At 45.3% G+C, this 17,722-nt stretch overlaps 1 protein-coding gene across 1 annotated transcript in view; it reads right to left on the bottom strand.

Annotated features, from left to right (window-relative positions):
• The window catches only part of LOC108918618 (calcium-dependent secretion activator 2-like), a 90,538-nt gene that overhangs the window by 57,115 nt on the left and 15,701 nt on the right, over positions 1–17,722 (bottom strand). The window contains exons 2-3 of the mRNA XM_018726061.2: positions 17,043–17,156; positions 252–584 (exon numbers count right to left, since the gene is read on the bottom strand). Of these exons, the coding sequence (XP_018581577.2) occupies positions 252–584; positions 17,043–17,156 (447 nt within the window). The remainder of the gene's footprint in view (positions 1–251; positions 585–17,042; positions 17,157–17,722) is intronic.

Below are 17,722 nucleotides of genomic sequence, written 5' to 3'. Positions count from 1 at the left end.
TTCTCACGGCAATGCTTGGCACAGAGAAAACGGAGTAACAATTTAAGCAACTTAAATATGATCCTTAACCAGTATGTTCACACATCATTTTCTGTAGTCCCTTTGAACTAGTGACTCTTGTTCCAGAACTTTCCCTGTTCACAGAGACCAAGGGAAGATGCACAGTCCTGGAGCTTTTTTCTTTTTTTGAGATTTTTGGCATGCGTGAGCATCATCTGGTGAGAAGGACATGATGCGTGAGGTCTGCTCACCTGGCAGGCGTTATACAGCAGCTGGTGTTCAAATTTTTTGATGCCGAGGATCTGCTGGAACATCTCGTACAGTTGCTCCTTGCTCAGGATCAGCTCCGACATGCCATGGAGGGGCACCCTGGGGGGCTGGCGCCGCAGGTCCTCGTCACCCCGGAAGATGGCATCGTACTTGGCCAACCAGGAGCTCAGCACAGTCTCCTTGCTGAGGCCATCGATCTCGGGAAGGCTGCGCACGCGCCGCTCTATGTTCTTCTTGAAGACCTCGCGGAAGTCATACGCAGAGCATCCGCCGCTCTGCACCATGCGGGACACGCGGTCACTCTTCAGGAAGCCCTGGCGGAACAGGAAACGACAGTGATTAGGACATGGCCTACATCTTTGCATGGTGTTTAGCTGACACCGTTTTCCAAAGCTACCCACAGTGCACGCACACACACACACGCACACACACTGGGGAGAACACGCAATCGCCACACAGACCAAGTCGGATTCAAACCCACGTTTGGCCACAGCCCAGGAGCAGTGAGGCACCAGCGCTACCCGCTGCGACACCGTGCCACCAACATCAGACCCCTGGAGGAGACATTAACTGTCTTAGTCCTATCGAAAGACTGTGAGACATGAAACTGAAAGGGCAGCAGGTGCATTGTGGGTAAAGACTCTTCATGAAGGCGGCTTGCAGGAAGAGCAACCGGTCGTGGAGCGTGGTGCAACGACTTTGAAAAAGTAGCTAGGCTGTGCTTGGGAAACAACAAAGAGACTGAGGACACGCAGGGACACCGGGGGACGAGCCTTCGAGAGACAGACAGGCAGGAACAGCCAGCATGTGTCACCGTTAACACGGGAGAATAGCGGAGGTGTCTCCGGGAAGAAAACTACTGGGGTCTGATAGGGAGCAGATGGAGACGAGTCGCGTCACGTCTGCTCAGCGAGGCTAATGAAGTGGAACGAAAGCACTTTCCACCAGCGGATCCTGGGGAAACGTCTAAACCTGGGAGACTCGGCTGCTATAAGCAGTTATAAGGAAAACAGCATCCCTTACATTCAGCTGACACTCTCCTCCAAAGCAAATTAGAACGCGAAACTACCAACAGTTATTTACCCATTCGTACAGCTGGGTAATTTTACCAGAGCAATTTAGGGTAAGTACCTCGCTCAAGGGAGCTACAGCTGGAGGTGCGATTCAAACCCGCAACCTTTGGGTCCAAAGGCAGCAGCTCCAACCACCGCACCACCACCTGCCCTTTACGGCAGCCTCCCACAAGCCGAGGTTTGCGAACCTCCGAACAACTCAGAACTGTTGAAACCACCTTGACATTCAAGAAAGGTCTCGAAACAATTCTCTTTCACATCCACTTTTCTCCTCATCTCCTGCCCGTCCTCAAAGATGGATGTGTTAGCATCTCATCCGCCAACCAGGCCGGAGCGGTTTAGGAATCAGAGACCGGTGCTGACCACCCCCTCTGAAGACTCTCTCTGCTTCTGGTGGACACGCGACGTCAGCGTCCGCCACGACGAGGCAGGTGCGACAAGCTGTTCAGAGGTTCGCAAAGTTCGGCTTGTGCGACGCTGGCGTAAACACTGACAGCTGTGACGATGCCACCAGAGAAGAGTCTCCTAGCCAAACATCTGGAACGATTTGGTTCCGAGAGAATCCTTTGAGGGGTGAAGGGAAAGGCTCTCCATATCAATTAAATTCCACATTCTATGACCCTAATAGCTAAACACAGAGGAAAGAAAAGACAGATTCAAAAGTAGTTTCCAAACATTGCCTAATATATCAGTGTAGGAGATAAACTCTCTATTTACAGTGTGATCAACACCTTTTCCACTTGGGGGATTCTCAACTGTCCTGGGTCCTTGTGTTACAGATGTTCGCGTTATCGATTTTTGAAGATAGAAACATTTTTCAGCGTAGTTTTAATTGTCTTTCCTATAAAAACAAATAAATAAATAAAAACAAACATTGTCACCTGTAACTGTATATCTGCACCCAGCTGTTAACCGGCAGTAAAGCACACACAGAGCGTGGGATGTGGGACTGGACGAATTCAATGTGCTTCTGCAGAGTTTGCAGCTAATGTCTGGTGTTTATGAGTACTAATTGGTTATTAATGACAAGATGATGAACTTTGCACTTTTAAGGGTTAAATGAGTCAACAATCAGCACTGACTATGAACTGAGACAAGGTGTTTTTATTTTCAGTCATCCGAAATGAGTTTTTCGTTTTAAATAGAAGTCGTACATTGTATGCGTCATTTATTATTGCTACATACAAAATGTTCACAGAACCTACCCAGCAAATTCATTGAGGCTTATCTCTATTATGAAGCTTTGATTGATTGCATAGGCAATAACGCCGAAACCCGGTCCACCATGAACAAAGATTCCCATCCTCCGCACGCCGCCTTGGTTAAACAAAGGTGCATGTTCAGCAACAGTCTTGTCCAGTTGTGGTGTTATAAGGACTCGGGGAGGGGAGGGGAGGGGAGGGGAGGGGAGGGGAGGGGGGGGGGACCTCTTGATGACCTCTTACTGACTCAGTGGCACTGATCTCCTCTGTGCCCTCTTAAAGCACCTTGTACCACCTCACTTCCCCGTGCCCTCTCTTGTGTATAAATTGCTTGCTTATTTATTTACTTATTAACTCATCTACTTATTGCTGCGCTAGTGGCGTTTAACCTGCCAAAACGTTCCCATGTATCCACCCTCCTTTTCTCTCCACTGGCTTCCCGTAGCTGACCTGCTTGCATCAGTTTCAGGACTCTGGTTACCGCCTATTAAAGCATCAATGGATCTGCTCCCCGATATTGACAAGACCCAATCACTCGTTACGACCCGGCCAACCTACTATGCTCCTCCACTTCTGCCCACTTAGTGGTCCCACACACAAGAGGTCCGAAATAAAAAGCCTGCAGGTTCTTGGTTTTGGCTCTGGTGAGATGGATTGAGCTCCCTTTGTCACTCAGAGCTGCTGAATCCCTCTCAACATTCAAAAAGGCTCTCAGAACATCTGTTTCAGACCCAAGTTTCTCTTCATCTCCTATGTATTCCATAAACTTTTACTACTTTATCTGTATGTCTATTCCTTATCAATTCAATATACAAATATTCATGCAATTATTTTGGCAAAGAAGTTTTGTACTTTGTGAATCATGTGTCTTCATATCTGTCCCACCATCTGTTGGTGAAATGCACTTTTGTTTACTCTGAGATGTACGTCACTTTGAGAAAAGTGTCTGCTACATTAATAAACGTACATGTAAATGTAAACATGAAATGGCCGGATGCTGACAAATGCTGCACATGTTATTTCATGCAGGTAATTTATTATAAAGGATAATAAAAGCCCTGCAAAGGGCTCATGTTTTACAGAACCCAGTCTGTGAATAAATCCAGAGATGTCTTTATCTCACACACACACACACACACACGTTGTCTGAACCGCTTGTCCAATACAGGGTCACAGGGAGCCAGAGCCTAACCCAGCAACACAGGGCATAAGGCTGGAGGGGGAGGGGACACACCCAGGACTGGACACCAGTCCATCGCAAGGCACCCCAAATGGGACTCGAACCCCAGACCCACTGGAGAACAGGACCCAGTCCAACCCACTGCACCACTGCACCCCCTCAGGTGTTTATCATCAAGTATTAATTAATTGTCATGTAGCGGTGGATTTATAAACAAATTTAGCAAGTTATGAACAGACTTCTGGTCCCAGCCAGTAAGAGCCTAACTAAATACTGACTTTCACTTGTTTTGATTGAAGAAAGTCACCTGCTTACAGTTCTCTTAACAACACTGCTGCTTTGGACTGCCGAAAGCTATCAGACCTACTTGGCTCAACATAAAGTCTCAGCTGACATGGCAGCCAAGGCTACGGTACCGAAAACACATGCTACGTTCGGCACTGACAGCCTTGTATCAAAAGAACTCTGCCGCCGCTGCCGCTCCGGGCACCTGCGGCCGCACGGCACGGAGCCACGCCAGCCTTCCGGAGGGAAACAGGATGTCACCCCTCACCCACAAGGGGGCGACATCGAGCCAACCGTGGCAGCACCGAACCGGCGTGGCACTTGTCCAGGACTCGGAGCGGTGGCCAAATTAATTAAAATAACGAGGTCTGCCCAAGCGCTCCGGCTGCATCTCTCCAGACCACAGACACCTGCTCTCTGTCTGCCCCCACAGCTGGGCCCCAGCAGCACCGGCAAGCGCAGAAAGGTTACTGTCATCACTCAGGTAGCCGAACGTCACACGACAGGTGCCCTTCTCGCACCTTCAGGAGCTCATGTAACTGTCTCGATCACCTAATGTGCTTTCACGAAACACTTATTTCCCCTGTTCAAAATTGTGCTCTAATGCCAGAATTAGTGTAGGATGAATATATGGCAAAAATCTTGATGCAGTGAAGCGAATTTCAGCTTTTAATGCCATTAAAGTCTTTTCTGCGTCACCCTGTGTTGTTTGAGCAGCTCCTCCCGTTGCACCTTTAGAGCTTACCTTTAAATTTGTCCTGAGTGATGCAAAGGCAAAATGAGCATATAAACAGTAAAGCGGCGCATCGGTTAGCAGACAGGCCCTGCAAAGAATGTTCTAGAACTCTGCACATACTAGTACTAGAGCTACTGCTGTCTCTCTCTTCCAGGAGTTAAACGCAGGCAGCAGGAGAGCACTCGATAAGAACTGATAACATTACCGAACCGGGTCTAATAGGTCTGCAGCCACAAAAACCTGTTGTTCCTCATGCACAGATATTCATGCGATGAGTGTGGAGCTAAAATAGTCATTGAATTAAAAATATCAGCAGTACGCCCGTCGGGGAGAAACGATAGATGCTTATGTTGAATGACAAAGAAAAGCAGCTGCAAAAAAACAACAAATAAATAATTTCAAAACTTCTTCTCCAAGGCTCCCGTTACTCATGCCTTCACCTAGCAGGTGGCAGCAGGCCGTGAGTTTCACCTGTAAATTAAATTAGACGTCTCTGCTTTTAAATAACTGCAGTCCGCAGTGTGCTTTCTGACTAAATGGCTCCATTCTGCCGTGGTACAAATGTCAGACATTATTACTAATGAATCGGCAACCGCGTGGCTTCCTCTCTGCCTGCTGTTCAGCTTAATTGGGGGTTTAAAACCGCAGTCAATTATTCATAACCCACGGTGAACCGAACCACTGTTATTTCCAAGTTAAAAGATTAATCAGATATAAGCCGATCACGGCTTTTAAATTGAGTAATTAAAGCCAATATGTAGAGAAATTAATCTACAGCCACGGATGTCACCGATTTGGCAGCTAGCGCAAAAAAAAAATAATATTTTGACATGGGAGGGCAGAGCGTTCCCCTTGGAAACTCATCTGACTCGCACTCCCCGCTTCTAGAGCCGTGAACACGTTGAAACAAAGGCAATAACTGCAAAAACAGACACGCAGAGAAAGTGTGACCATATGTGTAATTTGAGCACAGAAAAGGAAGGAGCACTACATCTAATAACACAAATTACTGTAAACAGTCTTACTATACAGATGGCTTGTCTTGAAGGAGTAGCTCAGTGTGCTTGTATCAAGGGACATTACCATAGTTACAGCGCACGATACATCCATTTATAAATACGCTAAAAAACAAAGGTTTACTGTATCCAGGGTAAAACGTGGATCCTTCCTCCGAACGGTGACGGGGCTCTTCCGTGACCAGCCCTGAAGGCCCTATCCCTATCGTCACCGTTAGTTACATATTGTGGTTTCCTACCTTCGCAGCCCTGCTTTAGGATACGGGATGGCAGATATATGTGCGGTCGCAAACCGTCATATATTACCTCATGCATTAAACATCAGAAAGAGCAATAATGTATTAACTCTAGTGCAGGGCTAAAAATTTTACATTTTTCTCTTTGTCAGGGTGACCCCTTCGCCAGCTATCATTCCTATCTAAATAGAAGAATAAATGTGACATTTTATGCAGCTGAAAGTGCAGAAGCTCCTGTGGATGCCAGGAGGAGTTGGGTGTGGCACCGAACCCAGCACGGTTCCCCCGGGTGACACGGTTAGAGGCCATAAGCAGGGCTCAAGAACACGCCAGTTCTCCTTCTCCCACATGGCAAAGGTCGGATCTTTTAATAAAACTCGAATTCATCAAGGACGCTGTAATAACCACACAACTGCTATAAAATCCATGAGGCGAGGCACACGTTTTAGGACAGGGCAGCCTCTGGGTGAACACCAGCGGCCAAAAAAACTGCACGACTGGTCATGGGAAGGATGTTAAAGAGGAACGACTTCATCCCGCAACCCGGCCGCAGCTTCGCATAAGGCTGTGAAGCACATCTGTTTGTTGGGCACCTAAACGTGAATATTCAGAGCGGGGAGATTCATTACTCATCCGCATCATCAAATACTTGTCAAGAGTGCAGGTATTATGGCTTTGAGTCACGCTTTGAGTCTCTCCTCTTTTTATGTATGGTCCGACAGGACCGTGAGCGGCGGAGGTTACCTCTGCAAGCTTTCAGAAATTCTTCAGTTTTCCCTTTTTAGAGAAAATATATTGGACATTTATTTTTAGTCAGGAGTCTGTAAACAAGCTCCCCTGGCAGAGGACGTTTTCTGAAAAGAATGTCTTTCTAGTACAGCGTGTTTCTACCGTATAAATACCGTGTACTGTTATACTAGCAACTTAAAAATGGTTCTGTTGCATGTGGTTTTTGCTTGATGTCCTCAATTAAAGAAAAGGAATTTTTTTACACCCAATGCCTCTCTGGTGAAAACTGTGCTTTAACACGGTTGCAGATGTTTGTTTTCAAGCACGCTGGACTGTGACGGAGGAAACTTTGCCACTGGAGATTAAGGAACAGGAGCTTCAGCACGTGCAATACGTGCAATAGCAACTTTCAGGCACGAACTGTCACTCTCTTATTTAACACATGCACGCAGGTAGTGCTCACCAGGCCCACTTCTCACCTTGCTGCTCATGTACTGGGTAAATCATTTACATTTATTCATTTAGCAGACACTTTTCTCCAAAGCGAAGTACATCTCAGAGAAAATACAATTTGTGCATTACATTAGGAGAAAGAGAAACAAAGTTACAGACATGGGATTGTTAAGTAAACATAGTTTGTTTCTTTCCACTTTATGCACCAACGTTCATTGCACGGGGGGGTGGTGGCACGGTGGGTTTGGCCGGGTCCCGCTCTCTGGTGGGTCTAGGGTTCAAGTCCTGCTTGGGGTGCCTTGCGATGGACTGGCATCCCATCCTGGGTGTTTACCCTCCGGCCTTGTGGCCTGTGTTGCTGGGTTAGGCTCCGGCTTGCCATGAGCCCCCCTTGGGATAAGCGGTTTCAGACACTGTGTGTGTATGTGTGTTTATCGCATGAGTAGGTACACAAAACTCGGGATAGACTAATCCTGATCACCTTTGTACAATTTTTTTTAAAGGTACACAAACATTTACATACAATACAGGAGTAACGGCTGTGTAAAGGTTTATCTGGGGATGATCATAAAGTCACAGTGGATGAACATTTACACCATACATGAGCTGGAGAGATCATGGGCAAAATGAGTCTGGACAAGATGAGTTTTCAGACCCCTCTTGAATGCAGAGAGAGTTTCTGCAGTTCTGAGTGAGAAGGGGAGGTCATTCCACCGGAACTGAGAACCTCCGAGCTTTACCTTTCAAATTATCAAACTGGACAACTCGCTCATTTCACCTACCTCATCGGCTAAGAGCCTGGGAGTAACGATTGTCTTAAGTCTACCTTTCTCTCAACATATTGATCCAAAGGATCCACCTGTATTTCACAACAGACTACACAACTCCTGGATCAGGTGAAAATGACACATAGTGATATCCCGTGCAACTCTTTCCTGTGTGGCCCTCAGGCTTCTGCCATCAAGCACAGCAGTTGATACAGAATACCACGGTACTAGGTTTGTTTGACCTACCAAAGCGATCCTATGTATCCTCGCCTCCTTGCCTCTGTGGGCTTCCTATAGTCACCAGCATCAAATTCAGAACTATAGTTACAGCCTCTACTAAACCATCAATGGGGCTGCTCCCCAATATATTCAAGACTTGATCACTCTATGCACCCAGACTAGACTGCTATGCTCCTCCACTTCTCTAAGCAGTCAAGAAGGGTCTCAAAACACATGTGTTTTGAACTCATTTCTCCTCAGATCTCCTAAGTGCTTGATAAACATGTACTGTGTCATATGTTTAATAAAGAAAAAAAAAAAAAAACTACATGCAGCTAATCGTATAACGGTTTATACAATGGCATGTGACAAATTGACTGTTCTGAAGAATTATGTCTCTTCTTCCAAATCTCTCCTCCTGTTGATATATAACACTTTTTGTGTTATTCTCGGAAATATATGTTGCTTTGAAGAAAAGCGTCTACTAAATTAATAAACATCCATGTAATTTCACTGTAGGAGCCAGGATGATTCTCCTTTAACTGTAGCAAAAACACTTTATATACTCATGCCATATATATGAAAAGATATACTTAATTACCATCACATAATGGCAATTGTTATTCATATCAGAACTATTGTTTTTTCTAAACCAAAGACACAGTAAGACCCAAAAAATCCAACAAGTCCAGAGCCCCCAGAGGAAAGCCCCATAGACACGGGAAGAACATACAAACTCCTCATAGACTAAGCCGGGTTCAAACTTACACCTGAAGAGCTCAGGCGCTGCAAGGTGGTAACATTACTTGCTGTACCACCGTGTCGCACTTTATAGACATAAAGTGACTAGCAATTTTAATAAATTGTAGTTTGCTTTGCAACTATTCAATCCTCCTCAAATAACCAATCCTATTAGCTGGATGTTAATGAAAATCAATTTCCTTCAGGCAGTTTAATTTATTACACATGCACTTCATTTCAGGCTGATGATGTTGCCTTTCATTATTGCACAGAGTCCCGGGTTTACCTAGTGTTAATCTTGTAAAAATGTGTTTAAGTGTAATGCTGTAAGCTGCATCAGTGTATCTGATGCTAATTTGTCAAACAGTTGTGAGAAACTGTTTGAACCTTTTTTGGAATTTTTTGGACTTTTGTGTGAAGGGCTCCTACAATGTGATCTGATCTTCATCTCAGTCATAATAAAGGATAAAGAAAGATTTATTTAGCAAAACAGTGCAGAAAATATTTTAAACTGCCCTGTATTTGTTGAGGGGTGTGGTGGCGCAGTGGGTTGGACCACAGTCCTGCTCTCTGGTGGGTCTGGGGTTCGAGTCCCGCTTGGGGTGCCTTGCGATGGACTGGTATCCTGTCCTGGGTGTGTCCCCTCCGGCCTTACGCCCTGTGTTGCCGGGTTAGGCTCCGGTTCCCTGTGACCCTGTATTGGACAAGTGGTTCAACAAGTGTGTGTGTGTGTGTATTTGTTGAACAAATGCTTTTAAGGTAACTGAGGGAAAAACTTTGCGAACCTCTACCTTAATGACATCTTGAAAAATTCAGTTCAAGTCAGATGGTCCAGTGAATTCTGCTATGGGTTTGACTGATCCTGCCAAAAAAAAAAACAAAAAACACAACACCTCAGCCAGTCCGCAGTCAGGCAGAGATGAGGGGAAGATCCGTGCAGTGTCAGTTGTTTTGCTGGCACTGTACTGGTCTGTCGTGGTGAAGCAAGAGCTGAATCTTCCAACAAAGCTTTCAATCTACCACTCATTCTATTTTACCATCTTCATCTCTGATCTTGAGCTTTGGGTAATGACCAAAAAAACAAGATCACGGTTATGAGCAGTCAAAATGAGGTTTCTTTTCAGGGTTGCTGGGCTCACTCTCCATGACAGGATTAGGAGTTCGACAATCTGGGACTCTTGGAGTCGAGTCAGTGTTCCTTCAGATCAAGAAGAGTCAGGCATGTTATAAAAATGCCTCCTGGGCACCTCTGGCAGGAGTTGTTCCGGGCACGTCCAACTGGGAGGTGATCCCAAGGCAGATCCAGGACATGCTGGAGAGATTATATCTCACTGCTGGTCTGGGAATGACTGGAAATCCCCCAGGAGGAGCTAGAGCATGTGGCTCAGGACAGGATGGTTATGGCACACTTGTTCCGACTCCTACCAGTGCTACCCTCACCAGGAAAAGTGGAAGAAAACTGACTGACAACATTTCATACCAACACCAAAACCTCATCCCCGCTGTTAAGTATGGTGGAGGGAGTATAATGTTGTGGGGCTGCTTTACTACCCCAGTGCCTGAAAAACTTACAGCCACTGTGGACCCAGAAAATTCCAAATTGCGCCAGGCAATTCTACAGTCGAATGTTAGAATGCCTTCTTTCTGTGATCTAAAACGCAAAAGAAGTTGGGTTGTGCAACACGACAATGAACCGAAAAAACTGGAGTAAATCAACAACGGAGTGGCTCAGACAGAAGAAATTACACATTTTAGAATAGCCAAGTAGAGTCCTGATCATGATCTCATTGAAATTCTGGCATTTCAAGATGTCCCAAAGTATACGTGAACTGAAACTATTTTGTTTTGAGAAATTGGCTGAAATTCCTTCAAACTTCTGCACAGGTCAGCAGCAAGAGAAAGTTTTTGATTGAGTTTGTAGCCAATAAATGGGATTTCACTAGTTACTTCTTCTATCAATAACCTTGATTATTTACACCATTTGTTCAATAAAGATATGGCAACACAAAATGTTGAGTGTGGTTGTTAAATAAGACTGACCTTTTTATTATTATCGCTTAGATGAAGAAAGATCACATTTTAGGAGCCATTTGTCCACAAATCCAGATAATTCCAAAAGGTTCACAAACATTTGCTGCTATAGCCTTGTCCATCTATCTATGTATCAGTTACAATACCTGCATATCCAAAAAATGTAATGCTGGGCTAATGTAAGATGTAGAAACAGAGATTAAAGGACAATTAAACACCAGATCGTTTAGAGATTAAGGTGGTTGATCTGTAACCTCAGTGTCATCAGTCCAAAATCAATCTTTTAGCAAGGCACATTATCTGACCTGCTCCAAGAAAAAAATGCATAAAATTGTCAGCTATGTAGCAGAACACCAATAATGTTTGGTTTGTCGGAGGAATTATATAGAGTCCTCTTGACATAGCCATGAAATCTCATAACCAAATAGTTTCATAATTTAACTTTTTTTTTGAAAATCAATATTGTAATGCCTCACTCCTGTTGTCTAGGAGGTGAAAGCTGCCAGATTTGTAATATTAAGCACAAATACGAATATTCCACTATTAAAAACACACACATGCACATGTACACACACACACACACACACACACACACACGGTGTAATGTAATTTATCCACTTGCACATAAAAAAACAAAAAACACCCTTAAAATCTGCTGATAGTGTCATAATGGGTAACTACAGACAATACATTACCCAAGATGTTATACTGGATGTGATCCTCCGCTCCTCATGTACCTTTTCTGCAACCTCTGTGCTTTCTGAGGTCAATGTTATATAAAATCTAAAAATCAAAAACACTGGCAGTATGGTGGATGTCCAGGGAATGGGAATTGAGCAACCGCACCCCCTCTCGGAATGCCATTGGTGGGTGTTGCAAGCATGTATTTACATCACCTCTGTGGACAGCTGCTATTTACACAGGAAGGTAAACACGTTCACAGAAAAAGACATCTGGGGCTGAACACATACGTTTGTTTCCCATGGAAACTCCCCGTGGACAAATGTTTGCCCCCAAACAAGAGTTACTACAAAAAACTATTGACAAATGCAAAATACAAAGCGTGTGAGGACTGGGAGGTGTTTTTGTGAAGTATATATTTTTGCCACTGTGAGCTTTATTTTTTTTAACTGAAGACTAACATTGCCCCAACATGGCATCTTTCCATCCTATCCCTAACCCAAACACTAGCGCTGTGTGTGGCAATGTAGTACATTTATTTATTTAGCAGATGCTTTTCTCCAAAGCAACTTCCGATGAACTCTGTGTAGTGTTATCAGCCCACACACCTTATTCACCAAGGTGACTCACACTGCTAGATACACTACAATGGGTCACTCATTCATACATCAGTGGAACACACACACTCTCTGTCACACACTATGGGGGAACCTGAAGAGCATGTCTTTGGACTGTGGGAGGAAACCAGAGCACCCAGAGGGAACCCACACACACACACATACACACACAGGGAAAACATGCAAACTCCACACAGACTGAACAAGGAAAGAACCCACATTCTCTCGCACCACCCAGGCACCGTGACACAGCGGCGCTATACTTGCTGTGCCACTGTGCTGCCCAGGAGGGCACTGATGATGAGAGAGGGCCGTGATTCACATAATGTAATTCCCATTGGGAAAAAGTAGCCAAAACATGACTGTTCTTCCTCGAGAAAGGAGATGTTCTTGAGTCAGACCACTTTGCCAGGATGGGAACTGGAGATTTGCTCACGTTGGGCCCAATTCCAAAAACTCCTACAATGCACACACACACACACACACACACACACACACACACACACACACACACACACACATGCTGAAATGCTCAGTTTTTATGCTCAGCTCACATTTCTCCGTACTAGTAGTAAATCCCCTTTCATGGCACATCACGCTCTTGCAATGAGAGACGTATCAAAGCTCACAGAGATGCTTGTGGGAGTCAGATGGTGCTCTAACACAGCTGGGGAAACAGATGCGGGCCTTTTTCAGCGAGAAAAGAGCAGCACTTTTCCTGTACCACGAAGCGCCTTGAAGGAACACAAGATGGTCAGAAGCGCGCCTTGTCGTCGTTCCAACAACGGTACAGCAATTTGCGCAAAATTAAGTCTTGATGCATGAAAAGCGCTGTGATGCGGGTGACAGAAACCACAGCTGAAGGGATCGATATGGATGCCACGGCACGCTGACCACTCAAGGGCTGCACTGGTAGCCCTGAATCCATTGACCTTTTGGAAGTGCAGGTTCCCCTGTGACCTCTCTGACAACGTTAATCATACCAGCCTTCTCGTCGAAGTCCCACAGCGCATCATTCAATTCATTACACGTAAGAAATAAACAAACCGAAATTGGTGTAGATCCGCCAGATACCTGGGCGTGTTTCTGTGCAGAAATAATTACACGAGGAGACAAATTCATTCACAGCACATTTGTCACACGAAGCGCATCACGCTCCTAAGAAGCATGTCGCGATCGCGCCATTGTTTGCTAATTTGGCACCAGCGACGAGGCCAGGGGGTTCCCCCAGAACACTTGCTAACGTTTTGTTTCTGCTTTCCAGGTGACCTAAAGCGTTCAAGCCTCAGGAAGAAAATGGGAGGGGTTCAACATTTGGGGGAGGAAAAAAAAAAAAAGAAGAAAATAGCTGACAACCTATCTAAACAATATAACGGCATTTTCCAGTTCTGTCGTCTCCCGCTTCATTTATGTTGCATCGTTCACTTTCACAGTAGATTTAGCGCTGCTCAGTTTTTGCATTCAATGAGACGGTGGTGTAAATTTTTTTTTTTTTTAAATTTAGACCTGCTCCGCAGAACTGGGGGACAGGCTGGAAGCCATATATTCATTGAGTAAACTGGATGTGAGGAATCCACGCAGTCCACAAGCAATGCCTTGGTCTCTCACCATGCCCCAATATATGTCCACGTGCCAGAAAATGGTCTCTTCCCTGATTTTGCCTGGACTGTCATGACATGGGTAGAAGGGACAAGATCCAGCATCATGCCGGTCACAGAGGAGAACGTGTCTGTATTGTGGATCCATCTGGTGACCGCAGAGCATGTGGTTCAAAAGGTTGACTGTGAGTTGGACAAAGGTAATTATTAATCACAAGGTTCTCATCACATGCCAAAGCGCGCGCGCGCACACACACACACACACACACACACACACACACACACACACACACACACACACACACACACACGGTCTGAAACCACTTATCCCAAGTGGGGTCGCGGTGAGCCAGAGTCTAACCCAGCAACACAGGGCACAAGGCTGGAGGGGGTTGGGACACACCCAGGACGAGACGCCAATCCGTCACAAGGCACCCCAAGCGAGAGTCAAACCCCAGGCCCACCAGAGAGCAGGACCTGGCCAAATCCGCGGCGCCACTGTGCCCCCCAGTCATGCCAAAGCATGTTTTCTTAATAGCAGAAGCTTAAATCAAACCGCCCAAACCATTTTGTGTGGAGCAAAGAACACAAAAACAAGGCCGCGGTGGACAGGGGAGTCGTGCACTGCGTCGTGCAGATGAGCCATAAATGAGAAATAAAGCAATCGAATCCACCTTCTTTGCGAAATAGAGTAATGAAAAATGAATTAATTTCCTCTGCTGAAAGTTCAAGAACCTCCAGCTAGTTTCGGTTTCAAATTAGAAGTGGGATGAACGCATTCAATATGCAAGGGTGTCAAACCCAGGAATAATGAACAAGCTGTCAGAGGCGGATCAATTGACATCTCCTTCATCCCGGGTTCCTCGGCTACTTGTTGAGGTTTGATGAACAGCAAAACGGTTTCCGTTCAAATGGGGAAACTGATTAAAAACAATTAATCAGCATGTCGTAATTAACGCAGCTGCACTCGATATTATAAAGTCGTAGATCAGATTTTGGTTTGGCTGATGATGAAGAAAGAAAAAACTATTTTTGCTTCTGTGTTAATCACTAGTGCCAAAATATAGCTACTGGCGAGAGGTCCCCATTTAAAAAGGTCACAGTAGCACTTCAGTAATTATATGCACCTCTCATTGCTTCTGGGAATTCTTGAGCAGTTCACTGTTCAAGTTCATAAAAAGCCTACAATGGACAATGTGTGTACTGGGCATCCGAGGCTATGATATTTGCTTTTCAGCTAATTATTTATACAGTAAAGCAGCAAATTACCTTGAATTGACTCTGCTTTCCAAAGCCTTTCTTATGGTTACCATTACTGAGCTGTCATGGGGAAGTAGTCAGAGTTCACAAATCTGGGTGAACTTCTAATTTTCCTGAATGCTCTTCAAGATAGGCTTTCGTAGAAGAACTGTGAGAGTTTGAAGGAATGGTTATAACCGGACATAAAATAAACAATATTATGAGCAGACCTTTGCAGAAGATCCTTGAAGCTTCAAAAAGCAGAATGCAACCAATGCAATTTTAGATTTTTGAGGGATAGAAGAATAACCGATGTGCCCTCCCTACAATAGAGACCATATGTTATTGAAATCACATAGACTGTTTTAGAAATGCTTAGCGTAACTGGAAAAATATATTAATGGGGCTCTTTTTAAAAGATCTCTCTGGTTTTTGAAAAGCTGGCCCTCTGCAGCGCTCCGCGGTGTTCAGATGCACGCAGTGAGGAGAGGCTGCCACAAGTGCAGAGCGAAGAGGAACGCCAGCTGCTCTGAGGAGGTGCACAGGAGGACCTCAGAACATGTGGTGATGCAGGGGTGTGGAGTAGGAGTGAAGTGATGGATTAACTGAGGAACGGTAATCAAGGAGATGACAGCTAAGAGAACAGCAGTGATTTAGTAACAAAGCAGCAGTAGTGGAGTAACAGGGGAGCAGGCAGGACTAAGAGGAGGGCAGTGATACAGTTTCAAAGTAGGAGAGATAGACTAAAATAGTACAGGAACTGGCTCAATCAATGGGGTTTGGATTGCTATCAAATATTCTGGAGCAATTTGCATATGTTGGCCTTTAATGTTCTGTTCTGATTACAATGGGGGAGATAAATGACCCTGAGGGGAGGGGGAACGGGAGAGCTGTCAGGATCTACAGCTGCTGCGACAGAGACAGAGGCAGAGTTACGCCTCCTCCACCACCTAATCAGATGGGCGCACTGTGGAACGGTCAACCACACACACACACACACACACACGGAGGTGCACACGCGCACAGGCACATGTGCGCAAACACACAAATGCACAGAAACGCAGACAGTCTAATAAAATACAGGCGCGCAAACACACCCGCACACACACTTTCACGCACCCGCACGAACCGCGCAGGCGTCCCACATGAGTAGTGTGACCATAAGGAGCTTCTGCTCTTTAGGACTCCCTCGTGTCTCGCTCTGCCGGTTTGCCAGCCCAGGAGGAACGCAGGCAGTCGCGTGCGGAAAATATTACTGAATCGTAACGAAGCCATCCGCAGCTCGGGGCATCCCATGATGCCTGTGTGGATGTGAAGACGATTGGGGAGGGTGTTCAGAAAACTTTATGAGCACCTTCTGGGTCTTGAGGCAGATGGTTGCTGTTCACGTATTTTGACGAATGTAAGGAATGGACGTGCAACGTGGTCTCTAAGCCTTTTGGCTCCATTATAGATGAGGTTGGATCAACTCCTGACCTAAGAAGGGATCTCACAAGAGTGACTGTAGCATCCCTGCAGGCTGAGCTAACAAAATATGTCACTGGGAAATTATATTGTAATAGCGAATATGGGACCTCCCACACAATGAGATCCCTTTAATGAATACACCTCTGAGGTAAAGGTGAAATAAAGGTGAAATAAAGAAGTAGGCTAGATTATGTTCTCCAGTACCACTCTGGCACCTTATCTACCCAGTAATATGCAATATGAAATAACCTGATCCTGCAAAATATCCATAATATGGGTTTGTACAGACCTGGTGCCAAGGGAAAAACAAAATGAGTTGAAATAAAAGAGAACCAACCTGGAGGTTTCAGGTTCAAGTCCTTGGACAAATCCTTCTGAAGGACCCATTACGTGAGGTCCAGTAAAAATATGCTGGTGTATTAATGAAGGAAAATGGAAGTCGCTTTGGAAGGAAGCCTTAAGTTAATAACAAGAAGGTGCGGTGGTGGGCGAGGAGGCTTGCCTCGTAGTAGCTGCGGACAGCGTTGCAGAAGGCCTCGTCCGCTGCGATCTGGATCTCGCCGTTGAGGAAGGCCTGGAAGCGTTCCTTCACGCCTTGGAGTTGCTGCTTGTGCAGCTGTGGAGAGAAAGAAGGACAGAGCTGTGGTGAGAGGTGTCTGCCTCTGGGTCATGAGAAGAATGGGAAGAGCTGCCGAGATACTCACGTGCACCCGCTTCCATTGTCTTTCCCCCCCAATCCATTCATCTTAATTGGAAGTAGATTCGTTTTAGATAACGAACTTTGGAACGAGCTGTTTGTCAAATAGTATAATTGCTCAGATTCATAAATGGCGTGAACGCTTATCTATTAAACCACGTTATGTTTATCCTGCGGCAAAACATTTTAATAAGAAAAAGGGGAGATTCTACGCGACGGCATGTTGCCGAGCCGAGCCGAGCCTTGCGAATCGTGATTTTGAAAACCCTGGTGATTCTATCTTTAACCTCTCAGACCTTTTAAACGAATAGACTGTGTATTTGCCAAAAACATGGATTGGGACTGTAGTTCACACTGTCAATAGCATTTTATCTTCTGAGTTTTCTTCAACAGGAATCCCATAAGCCTACTTTGTATCTGCATTTGCATGAGTTAAACTGAACTGAGAAATGAAGCATGTGTTTTTTTTTAATCTCTGGAAGCAC

Source organism: Scleropages formosus, chromosome 21, assembly GCF_900964775.1.
Source record: "Scleropages formosus chromosome 21, fSclFor1.1, whole genome shotgun sequence".
Lineage (NCBI taxonomy): Eukaryota > Metazoa > Chordata > Actinopteri > Osteoglossiformes > Osteoglossidae > Scleropages > Scleropages formosus.
Note: the sequence above shows the minus strand (reverse complement) of the source record. Positions and strands in the feature narration are given on the sequence as shown.